The 12966-nt window shown below is 32.4% G+C and overlaps 1 protein-coding gene and 1 long non-coding RNA gene across 2 annotated transcripts; one reads left to right on the top strand and one right to left on the bottom strand.

The window, feature by feature from the left end:
• Positions 1-388: 388 nt before the first annotated feature.
• LOC102627623 (BAHD acyltransferase At5g47980-like) lies at positions 389-2913 on the top strand. The gene is made up of 2 exons (XM_006471066.3): positions 389-531; positions 1236-2913. The coding sequence occupies exon 2, from the start codon at positions 1284-1286 to the stop codon at positions 2652-2654; it is 1371 nt and encodes a 456-aa protein (XP_006471129.2). The 5' UTR covers positions 389-531; positions 1236-1283; the 3' UTR covers positions 2655-2913.
• A 917-nt stretch (positions 2914-3830) lies between these two features.
• On the bottom strand, positions 3831-6999 carry LOC127902105 (uncharacterized). The gene is made up of 3 exons (XR_008054586.1): positions 6872-6999; positions 6394-6482; positions 3831-4204 (listed from the first exon to the last, which is right to left on the bottom strand). It is a non-coding gene; the product is annotated as an uncharacterized LOC127902105 (long non-coding RNA).
• Positions 7000-12966: the final 5967 nt, after the last annotated feature.

The raw sequence follows: 12966 nt of genomic DNA, 5'->3' as shown, positions 1-12966 counted from the left end.
CAAAAAAACACATTTCAAGCACATGCATATCATACAAATACTCATTAAACAAAGCTTGCATTGATAAAGCAAAGCAATTAAATATTAATGGAGCCAAATTTTGTAACTAAACACAGTTAGGCTGTAATCAGAACGCTTGTATACATTTATAAGTCATTAGATTTCGACTATGAATGTGCACGATTCCTCGTAGAGATCCAAAAAAACACATTTTATTAATATCTATGCAAGCACATGCATATCAAGTACAAATACTCATTAAACAAAGCTTGCATTGATAAACTAAAGATATTAAATATAAAGGAGTCAAATTTTGCAACCTAAACAAAGCTTGCATTGATAAACTAAAGATATTAAATATAAAGGAGTCAAATTTTGCAACCTAAATAGTCAGGCTATTCAGAACGCTTGTGCATATTTATAAGGGATGGTAATAGCTATCAAGGAGCAGCAGTCTAACAGTCAGCTGTCATACAAGCAACTGAGGTCTAGAGCACATTCTACAGGAGAACGGCAGGCTTTGTATTGCTTGTAAGTAACCAATACTTTGAGTCATGAGATTATGGCAAATTACTGGGTTTTCATCCCCTTTTTTTGGAGATTTTATTTATTTAATTCTATTTTTATTATGTTTGTTTTAATTATTACAATTTACACATATATTATAATTTAGAATCTACTAAATACATACACTTCTAATACAATCAAAAGGTTTGGAATCTGTTTGCCACACATTTGGGGCTTTCAAAAATGAGCATTACAGAGAGCCCCACTGCGCATGAATTTTACTCGAGCTGAGTTTTTTTAGTTATTACAATTTGTATATAATAATTTTGACATTTGAGAGATATTTTTAGGGAGTAAATTTTCAATAAGGTATCCCTTACCTTATTAACGTATAAGATAAGTTAAAAAATAAGAAAAACACGTAAAGATATATTTTAATACAATATATTTTATCTTTTAATACATCAAAATATATATTTTTCTGTTTTTTATCTCTTCTCTTGCCATATTAAAGTAAAAGAAATTCTTACAAGATAATGATTCTATTTTTATGACCGCTTATTATTAATTCAGATGATTTTTTTCTTGGTTTTTCCTGGCGGGTTTGTTTCTTCCCTTTCCCATGCTGTAAAACTTTTTTCTTTTTCAATTTAATCTTCCCTCGCTTTGTCAAGAACTATTCATAAAATATACACATAATAACAACCTTTTGATCTTTTATTGGACAGGTACTAATTACTAACTAGAAGTCCACGTACCACCGTCGCAAGGCCAACATGGTGAGGGCACTAGAGGTACAAGTCCTAACCAGGGAAAACATCAAGCCAGCATACCCTACTCCTCATCACCTAAGAAATTTTAAACTGTCTCTCATGGACCAGATCACTTTTCCGATATATGTGTGCACTATTTTTCTCTACAAAGCAGACAGCAGTGTAAAATCTTACCAAATATCGCAACGTCTCAAGTCATCCCTATCAAAAACACTCACAAAATTCTACCCATTTGCTGGGAGACTCAAAGATGATTTCTCAATCATATGTAATGACCAAGGGGCCGAGTACGTTGAAGCTCTTGCTAACGGCTTTTTGTCTGAATATCTACAAAAGCCAGATCAGAAGTTGTTACGAGAGTTTCATCCGTTCAAGTACGCAGAATCCTCAGCAGCAGGCATCGGGGATCCAATGCTGCGCATACAAGCTACTTTTTTCAAATGCGGGGGACTGGCAATTGCGGTTTGCACTCATCACAAGCTCATTGATGGATCCTCGGTAGGCACATTCGTTAACAGCTGGACCGCCACAGCTCGTGCAGATAGTCAGTCATCAAGCATCAGCAATATTAATAAGGAAGTGATTCCAGCATTTGTTGCTGCAACGTTTTTTCCAGCAAGTGAATCATTCGTGCCCTTACCTTTCCATAATGCACCGACTGAAGTAAACAGATATGTGTTTGATGCATCGAAAATCGACCAACTCAGGGCTAAAGTTGCAAGTGCCACCGTGCCTAGACCATCACGCGTCGAGGTTTTGACTGCACTGATTTGGAAATGTGCAAAGGCGGCTTCAAGATCAAACCTCGGGTATTCAAGACCTTCTTTGTCAGTACACGCGATGAACGTGCGTGCCGTGGCGAATCCGCCCTTGCCTGAAAACTCCGTGGGCAACTCTGTCGGCTATGTGACGGCGCAGGCGAGTGGAAATGAAATTGAAACGGTACAAGACTTGGTTCTTTCGTTAAGGAAAGCGAAGGCAGAATATAGCAAAAAGGGTCTCCAAACAGTGCTCGAAACCAAGAATCTATTCCATATTCCGGAGTCACTTCAAGAAAAGTTTGAAAAAGATGAGATCGATTTCTACACTTTCTCCAGCACTGTTAACTTTCCATTTTACGGATTAGCAGATTTTGGATGGGGGAAGCCAGTACATGTGACTATATCAAATTATGTGATATCAAACTTGTTTGTTTTGATGGACACAAACGATGGGAAGGGAATAGAAGTATTGGTGTTTCTGAGCCCAGAAGACCTCGCCTTGTTTGAACGTGACCAAGAACTGCTTTCATTTGCTACTGTTAATCCACCAGTACTCGATGTGAGTACAAGTACTGGAAAAAACGTGTCATCGATTTTGAGGTCTTCCCTTTGATTTTGTGATACATATTGTCATACTGTGCGCAAGTGGCCTACAACTTTAGGGCTTGTCATCTTGGTCTTGCATGTCCGTTTGATTATTACTTGGGCTCTTTTTATTATAATCTTAAGCTTTTGTTTAAGTTTTATGTTGATGATCTTAATATTTTATCGTAGTTGTATGTCTCTCTAAAAAGATAAGACTCATCGTATCCCCAGTTGTGTATTTTCATTTTTTTATTCAAATTATAATAAACGATCTCGCTTCAACACAGGTCTACCTCAAAAAAATATTCTTTATCAACAATAAATTAAATTTAATGTCTTTTTTTCTTATTTTTTGTGTCCAAGTTTAAAATATGAGTTTAATGGGCACAGAACTGTGTGCGGTTCATTCATATGGTTATTATTAATTTATTTAGATCATTGTCATGTTGTGCGTAAATTATGAACTTTTGTCTTGTGTTGTTTTCACGTATAATAGAATAAGTGCATGTGCATTGTACTTGCAAGTTCAAAAATATATCTTCGGAAAATATTTAAGTTATAGCGGTCCGTCTAGCGTTTGTAAATTATTTTCAATCTTTTACTTTCTTTTTTGGGTTAACAGTGGCCCTTAAATTTTTGATGAGATGTAGGGGTGGGTATTATCTGATTTGGTTCGATTTTGACTCAAAACCGACCTAAATTTTATTTAATTGGTTCATGATTTTATGAACTAAATACAGACTAATCTAAACCAAATTATACTAATTCTATTCGGTTTGGTTTAGCTCATCTCTATGACTTAGTTTGGTTTGGCTTCATTTCAAAGAATGATGTAACTTTCAAAGTTAATGGTCAAAGATTAAAACCATATCTAGAGTACCAATGACAAAAAGCACTACTAGAAAAATGGTCTTTACTGAATTTAGAATAGTGTCAGAAATTACTTTTACTGACACTTGTTAATTGTGTCAGTAATCTGGGAGTCAGAAAAATAGTGACACTTATAAGTGGTGTCAGTGATTACTATTACTATAGTATCACTAAAATAATAACACCATGATATCAAAAATATTACAATAATATATTAGTATTTGTGATTACTGTTACTCTAGTTTCACTACTTTATTTATTATTTAAAAAAATAATTATATAAAATGACATGTTGCCCATTGATTTGTTGATAGAATTAAAAGGCTGTGAGAAATAAGAACAAAAATCAATTTATATATCAAAACCTTTCATAACATTTAAATATTATCAATATATATTACACAATCCAAATACTTCAATACACAAAGACGTCTTATTACAAGACATCTTATTCTTATAATTGAATAATCTTAACTGCTATTATCCAATCAAATTCCTTCTACTCATAGCTGAATTTAAGGGCTAAATTTACCAAATCTAAAAGCTAAATTTAGAAGGATTATTATTTTTCACTCCATGAACATAAGTACTGCGATCATGCATTATCACGGGCAGCTTCTTCATTCACGGACAGTTTCTTCATTCGATAAATTTGATGGGCTATGGATATAAGTTGAAGAAGAAACACTTTAAACATATTAATCATATCTGCAAACAAATAAAAGAAAAAGGAAAAGAATTGGTTGCCAAATTCCAACGGTTGGAAAATAAATTAACAAGCAATACAGAGACAAAATTTAATAGAAATAAACATATTTTGCTCGAAAACAAAAAAATTCATAAGCTATGAACAGATCAACTCAATTATCTTAAAGGAAAATTAGAGAATAAGAATGTTGTAACTCATTTGATTAGAAATAAGGTAGAATATATTTAACTATAGATATAAATTAAAAAAAAAGGTGATGATGAATTAATTCTCTTATATATATATGAATAAGAGAGAGTGAGATAGCAAATTATAGTATTCAAGTTTTCAGTATAACATATTGTTTCAAGAAAGTGTGTTTATTTCTCAATATATAAAAAACAATGATTTTCCAGCTAAAAAAAATTCATAATAAAATTTAATATCTAATACAACATAATGCAATTAGTGTCAACTCATTCCAAATTACTCTACTAGAATAATAAAACATTTCAGCCGTTGTATTGATGGAGCAACTAATCCAGAATATTCACAACAAATATAGAGTTCAAGGCAATTAAGAGATGTACCTCTTAAAGCTATGCATATTCTCTATCTTTCTAAGGCAATCTTTAATTCATATAGTTCCACCCCCTTTGAATTCACAAACCAAGACTTTACAAACAAAAGTAGAGGGCACGATAATTTTTTTTTCCTTCTTTTTAAGTATTGATGTTGATAAATGGCTGGTTGAATTTGATCAAACGAGCAAGTACTGATCTTTGAAAAAAAAAAGCTTTTGATTATTCCAGCAAACACCATAGTCCATAATCACCCAAAAAAAAAAATTTGCTTTTGCCATTTCCTTGCACTCTGCAGCATCTTAAAATATCTTGTATTCATTTTAAGTACTTAAAATGGTGTATTAATGTTTGAAGGATAGAAAGAAAGCATACACCGGGCTATCAGCTTGCATGGAATTGGCCTAATATGGCATCTGAACTTCACCGTTTCCTGAAAATTTAAAAAGAAAAAAAAAACAAAATTAAATATCATCACAACACACAATGTGTCTATCCATTAAATTAAAAACCCAGTAAAAAATTAACTCCAAGCAAAAATAAATATTTTGTATTAGGCTCTACTCAAGCTTCATAGAAAACTAATGGAAAGTACCATTGCCAAAGTAGTAAAGCTGGGAAGGCATTGAAGAAAGAAGGGAATTTCTCATTTTTAATTTATTAGACCAGCAGCCTGCAATGACATAATGTAAAGAAAATAAATAACTGAAATGAAATAATGTCATAATGAAACTTGGAGCCATTGAAGCATCATCTGCAAAGTTTCTCACCTCTGATGAGAGCAAATGAAAAATTATGTTATTATAAAACAAAAAGTTGATCTTCTGCACTATTTTAAAAGTTTTTAAGCTGTGTCAAGTGGCTTCTATACCCTTGTGTAAGCCTCAATGGTAAAATAGCAAATGGAAAGAGTTTGTAAAGATGAGATTGCATGATCATAGTTCCTACACGATTATAGTTGCTTAATTAGTTCACTTCAGATTAAAAGTGTCCATTCGTGTCAATAAGTCACATAGGAATTAGCTACGCTAAGGTATGTTAATCCAATTAGAACGAAATTATCTAAACATGAAAAACCTTTACCCATTGTTAGTGCCTTCAGGAAAGTTAAGAATTGGGATTGTAATTGTAAATGAGGTTGTCAAGTACTTTTCGAGCAGGTGGCCTGTTTGATGACTTCCTAGCCGCGCTGCAGCAAAGATGTAGAGTTTGATATTATTAGCCTCAGTCTCTTTAATTATTTTACTGTTTGAGTACATTCAAAAGTAGAGGCCTAATTTGAATTTCTTTTACTGAACAGATAACCCCATAATTAACCACATGGTGTTCCTAATTAGTTTTGGTCATCAAAGTGATATGAACACAACTATTAATGTAATTTACTATAAATTTGTTTGCATATTCAATTGTCCATTTATGGAAGTATGTTAATGATATTTGTTAACAAGACAAGATTATTAAATAACCAAAGCGAATGACAATATATTATTATTTATTTCTATTTTTCCTTCATATATATTAATAAAATATGTCATTAAGAAAAGAAAATAAACTATCAATGAAATTCCAGCACTTGCTTAACAATGAAATTCGTAACATAAACAATCATGCAGGTAATAAGAACTGACCTTATAAAAACGTTTGCAGCTTGTTGAGTCACCCGAATGGCATCCTCTGTGTGTGGAATTGTTTTTGGCCCCCATTCAAAAGCATTTTTCTGCAACATATTTGGTCAGTCTTTTCCTCTAAACAGAATCAATTGCATTACTAAGAAATTTGTTTAGGAAATACCTGACTTGGAGAAACAAGATGAATACAAAAAAATATTTTCTCATAAACCACACAGAAATAGAACTTGACTAGAAAGATGTAACACATGACATGAATACCACAAGAAATTTGTAGCTTGGCCTAAAATCAAATCATCTTTAGAGAAATAAATAGTGTTGCCAGACAGCTTGTCCACAACATCACACACATCTAGAGTTTAGCACACAAATGTCACTCAAAAGGTTTGATTAACCAGGTCAGTCTGCCATATTAAGCTTATCAATTTTGTAAATGGGGTGCAGCTAAAATCACTGTTAAGAGCATTGAAGTTAATACCTCTGGATGCCATTGGAAGGCGGTCACAGGATAGTTATAAGCTTGCACTGTCAAGACATAGACCTGATAATGATTAATAACATAAGTTAGAATTGATAACATTGGATAAATTGCCATTAAAATATCAATTAATAACAGAAGTTAGAATTGATAACATAGAAGTTAGAATTTATAGGAAAAATGAAAGGAAAGAGGGCTAATAATGGGACTGGAACTTGAAACTGAAGGGGTTTCTTGCAGCAAAGGCATTTTAACATCTATAGAAACTGTGGCTATTTATTGCATGAATATAAAACGTCCAGGTGACTCATCAAAAGATAGAAACCCAATTGCTTTATATAATTACTATCCATGAATATGAAATGTCCAGGTTTCTTATCACTGGTGCCTAAACTCCATACACAACACACACGTTGGCACTCAGAACACAAATAATTTAACATAAACCACAAAATGAATAAAAAGGACAAATACTCATAACAAGAATCATGACTTAAACTTGATATTATCATTGTCTTTGAACTCCATCATCATTACATAAACTATTGAGAAACCCTTCAAACAATTTAAGGTTGTCCACAGGGCATACTCATGCATTCAAAGAATACGAATAATTTCGACAAGTATAGAACAAACCCATCTATAGAATCAATAGTTCAAGCTCAAAATTGACATCAATTTCAATTTCACCAAATCAAACCTCATTCAAGTTCACAAACCCTAGAACACCCAAATCCAAACACACCCACAAAACTTCCTGATTACAAAATCACTAAATTCTCTAACAAAATAAAATCTCTAAGATAACCAACAAAACTCAAACAAGCTCAATTCATAACCAAATTACAAAATGAAGAATGAACCAAACGATAACAAACATATCACAAGAAGTGATCTTAGTTTCAAAATCACTCATAATTTTTTAAAAAAAATTCTTGCCTAATTAATTCGACCGAGAACCTCTTCTTTCTTCGCTGCTTCTTCTTTGCTTTCATAAAGCCCAGCTTCAACCAAAAACATCAACCCCAAAGGAAATCAAAATCAGGGTTTCAGATATATATATATATATATATATAAAGTAATTATAGATAAAGATGAAACAAAACCTTTTCTAAGTCACAGGTTCTTTGTATATCAACCTCTGTGGATTCTATAACTGATATTGGTTTCATCGACGACGACAAACTCATTCTCTCTGATCTACACATTAAAAACAATAAAATACCATGAACAAAAAAAGCCCTAATTTTTTTAATCTGACTTTCGAACCCTAACTTTGGCTAAGCTCTTCACAACACTTTCTAGGTGTCTTTCTAGGGGTATTTTAGCTCAAGGATGGCGGCTTTGAAGGTTTACAGCAGCGGCTTGTGAGGTAGATCGTTATTAGAGAGAGAGGTAGAGAGATAGAGGCGGGAAGAGAGAGAGAAGAGAGCTTTGGTTCAAAGAAGAAAATGGCAGTGGGGATAGATTTTTTGCTCGTCAAAATTTTTAGATTTTAGGTTTCCATGTACACCTCATTAAGACATAGTTTCTAGATAATTTAATTTAATTTTAAAAAATTACATACAACTTGTGGTCTGGTGGTTTAACGTTTAAAATTAAAAAGCTAAAGTTTAGAAGTCTGCGGTTCGACTCCTAGTGGAGACAAAATTAAAATTTTATTTTTTTAATTACTGATACCTTAATGTCATATATCTCTGATACTTAATTTACAGACACTATAGTATTAGAAATTTGTGATACTTATCTGTTAAACACGGAAAATGCCCCAATCACATGTAATTACTGATACTTGTTAACAAGTGTCAGTAAAGACCATTTTTCTAGTAGTGAAGAAGACATCGAAATAAATTTAAGTGATCCACCACTTCCTAAATGAGTCTTTTCTTTAGGTGATTTAACTTTTTGTCATTTCTTTTTACTAATTGAAATTATTTGAATATTTCTCACTTAAGTTCATTTACTTAATAATTTTATTTTCGTTTATCACTTGTACTATACGTCATAAGTACCTCAATGAGATAGATCATCTTCAACTACCTTAATGAACTTCTACGAGTGAAGTGTCACCTAAGCAGCTTGCTCTAAGTTTGTAAATCACATCTTGTTTGGGATTTACGACCACCAATGTTAGTATCCCATTTTGAAGAAGTACAAAGACGACTCAAGAAAATAGAGGGTGGTATCTATGATATATAATTGGAATTCGAAGTAAACTCAATAAAAGGACAATGGGAGTTAACATTCTAATTTTTACATTATGTGTTTTTATTTTATTATTTACTTCATGTGTGTCTATGGATAGGAACGCAATTCTTGCAAAGCTTCACAAGTGATTTGCCTTTCTCCCCTAAAATGCACTCTTCACAATCTATAAAACTTGATCTGAATGCTTATGACTACTTATAAGAAATAACATCCATGTTGATATCAGTTGGTTAATTTAAGCCAAAACATAATTAGCAGGGCAGTTATCTCTTAAAATTATTGCTTACATGCCTAGTTGCGAGAAAGGAAACTATACAAGGAAACGAAGAGATAGACAACTCAAAGTTCATTCTTATAAGTGTGCCTAAATGGAATGCAAAATACGTCCGTGTAAATCTTTGGGAATATGTCTGATAACAGGAAAGATAAGATTCAATTAATTAGGGATGGCTTGAATAAAGAGTCATTAGATGACGTCCTTTCGACTCTTGAACCCAGTGGATACGTACAAAGAGTAATTTCCCAGTTATGGCATTATTCTAGAAAGAACGTGCACGATATATTCTCATGAATTTGACTATAAACGACCTTATTTTCCATTTTATAAGAAATTTGGATGGGAAGCCTATACTTGATCCATAGAGGGCATTCAAGTCGTTTTTAGACATAAAACTAGAGGAAGATGTGAGCCACAATCACAACTACTAGTACATGTCCTTTTGTTTTAGAGTTCTTTTATTATTTGCATTATTACTTTTAATGATGTAATTTTATGTTTAATCATTGTTTGTTTCTTTTTACTGTTTATTTTTTACTATTGAACGACGGATACACCACCCCATATACAGTTGTATATCATTATATCTGTCGTTAGGATCTTTAAGTACGAGCTTCTTTTTCAAACAACTCATAAATAGTTTTTGAGAATTGTCTCAATGGCAGTAACTTCAAGCAGACAACTTAAAAATGTTTGTGTGCTTTTTGGGTTGCACTATGACAAATATAAGGAGTTCATTATGGTAGCTATAAATCTTGATCGTGTTGTAACCGAAAGAAAGCTAGACCTAATAAATAGAGGAGGTGACCGAGGGTTATCAAAACTAATCTCAGAAGCTGCTTTTACGAGATGAAGATAAGTGCTAGGTATCATCCCAGAAGCCCTAAAACCTTTGGGATGCTTACCCGGCTCTTCAACTAAAGAGGAGTTAGTTTTCTTAAATTTGCAAGAAAGAATAATCGAAATAATAAAACATGTTGACGCTTTCATTTTCTTGTCAGGAGATTTTGCAACTCTAGAGGCACTAATTACATTTGCTTCTTAGCCTTATTTTAATATTCATCATAAGTTTATTAGTTTGTTAAATGTCAATAATTTTTATAATGGCTTGATAGCATTTAATAACCATGCAATTAAGAATCAATTATTTCATTTACAATGAAAAGAATTCTTTATTTGTGCTCCTACTTCTAATGAGTTACTTGATCTTTTAAAATCTTATAAACTAGAGCCAAATCCCAATAATCTTATGTTGGATTAGTTTATTGATGATGGTGGCAATAGTAGTAAGAAGAACAAATTAGATTTGACCCTTCATTTATAAATATTTTATATTGCAGTGTTCAGGTAAAGTCTTCTATTCTCTATTTCTTTCCTTTAAGGCATTGATGACAATGTCTCATTTTAGTTGGAGGATAGTTGACAATTATAGAATAACTAATAGTTGTGTTCTTGTATTCTTACTAATTCTTTACTTATTTTATTTTTTTGAGTAAAAGATGGCTTAGTACAAAGCGCATATTTTCAGTCCTAGTGATGTTTTTATTAATTTTTGTTATAAAGATTAACCTTGAATAGTTTTGAGGATGACCTAATATGGAGTTTAGTTACTCTAGACATGCAACTTCTTAGTCTTGAAGTCTAAATAATAATAATTATTAAAAAAACCAAAATTTTGAATTCTCTATCCCGATAATATTGACTAACCCTTTTTGTCTATTTTGGCCATCTTGAAAGGTTCAACAGACCATTCTAGACACACAAACACGACTGATGGTGATAGTAAGTTGAGATTTTGTAATACCTAGTCCTTTTGTTTCATTCAAAAGCAACGACTAGAGACAGTAGTCACTTTACCCTAAAAAAGAAAAAAAAGAAAAAAATTGGAAAAAAAAAAAGACACTCTCACTTAGTAATGAGGTCTCCTACCTAAGCAGAGGGCATTCACATAAAACGGTGAGAGTTTATCGAGCTTGTGTGAACACTTACTTAGTAACCGAGCCTTTTACCTAAGCAAGCAGAGAATATTCGTGTAAAATGGTGAGAGTTTGAACTGTCCAACATAGCTCTTTCTTAATAAATTGGGCTCTTGCCTAAACAAATATAAAGTTTTCGCGTAAAATAGTTAGAATTGGTTAGAAATACATTATAAATAAAACTACTGTCTGAGGAAGAAACTTCAACGAAATGGTAAGAACAAAAGTATTACTTTCTTTTAACCAAATCCCATAATCAATATTGATTGATTGTTGAGTGGCAAATGAGAAGAATAGATTTTTCACTAGATATTATTACTTAATTTGATAGGGTCTAGCAATGAGCTGGTTAAGAGATGTGTTGAGTGTTCGAAAATGCATATTTATAAAAAGTAAAATCATCATTTTGCACTCCTAGCCTCACTAACATTTCTATTTTTATGTATTTAAGTCCTTTAAATTTTGATTGTGTGTGTTCTGTTATAATTTGAGTATTTTATGTATTTTAGAGGTATTTTGGTCATTTTATGATTAACGAGAAGTCGAACAGCAAAATGAATAGTATTTTTTAGTTCAGAATAGTTAAAAACCTTAGGAAAGACATAAAGTGCAAAATAATAATTTTAGAATTTTGGTGGGGTATTGATATGGCATTGACTAAATGATGTGGCATTGACCGATGACGTGGCAGCATCCTATTTGGACAGAAAAATGTTGATGTGCCATTGACCGATGATGTGGCATTGATCGATGACTTAGCATTGACCAATGACGTAGTCGCATATTATTGGACATATCACAACATTGATGATGTGTTCTAACCAATCAAAGCTTACTACGCAGTGCAATATTGAGCGTTCGAATTATTTTCATCCAATGACCATAATTTACTTAATGTATCTATAAATGGGGAGCTCCTCCCCTAATTTGACAGTTTGAATCCAAATTTGAGCTCTATTTTATGTGATTCTCACTTTATCTAGTACTTTTATACATAGTTCAACTATGAGTGATTAATTTAATTTCTAGCTTAGGTCAAAAGTGAAGCCTCAACGTAATCCATGAGCTTAATTTGATAAGTTTACCTTCCTTTCCTTTTTGATTTTTGTGGTTATTTTAACTCATTGTTGACAGACCTTGTATATTGTTTAGATTTTGCGCGATATACCAGCTCCTTAGTGAACGATCAATACTGTATGGAACAATGACCACTTTACACTATATTTATTAGACGTAGAATCCCCTCTAGTATTTGTGGGTTGTCTTATCCAAGTTATTTAGTGAACGGTCTTACCACGTTATCGAATAGAAGGATTATTATTGTCTGACATAACATGTACTTGACACCACACTTAGCAGAAGATCATTACTCTATGGTACACTGAGTACTTGATACCATATTTATTAGAGTGAGACTTATGAGGAGTGGAAATATCTCCCTCATAAATTAGTTAGAACTAAAAAGGAATATTAAGCTCATGGTGAAGTGTTGAGTGCGAATCTAAAGACTCAAGTGTTTTATTTGAATAATTTTCATCCTTAATTTATTCATGCCATTTTTTTATTTTAAATCTTAGTACTACTCAGAATTCATCTCCAATCAATTTACATACAAACTTGGAAAAATAACCCTA

This window comes from Citrus sinensis, chromosome 5 (genome assembly GCF_022201045.2).
Source record: "Citrus sinensis cultivar Valencia sweet orange chromosome 5, DVS_A1.0, whole genome shotgun sequence".
NCBI lineage: Eukaryota > Viridiplantae > Streptophyta > Magnoliopsida > Sapindales > Rutaceae > Citrus > Citrus sinensis.
This window is presented reverse-complemented; position numbering and strand designations above follow the sequence as displayed.

Excerpts from the sequence above, each read along its gene's own strand:
- LOC102627623 (XM_006471066.3), top strand. The coding sequence starts at position 1,284 with ATGGTGAGGGCACTAGAGGTACAAGTCCTAACCAGGGAAAACATCAAG.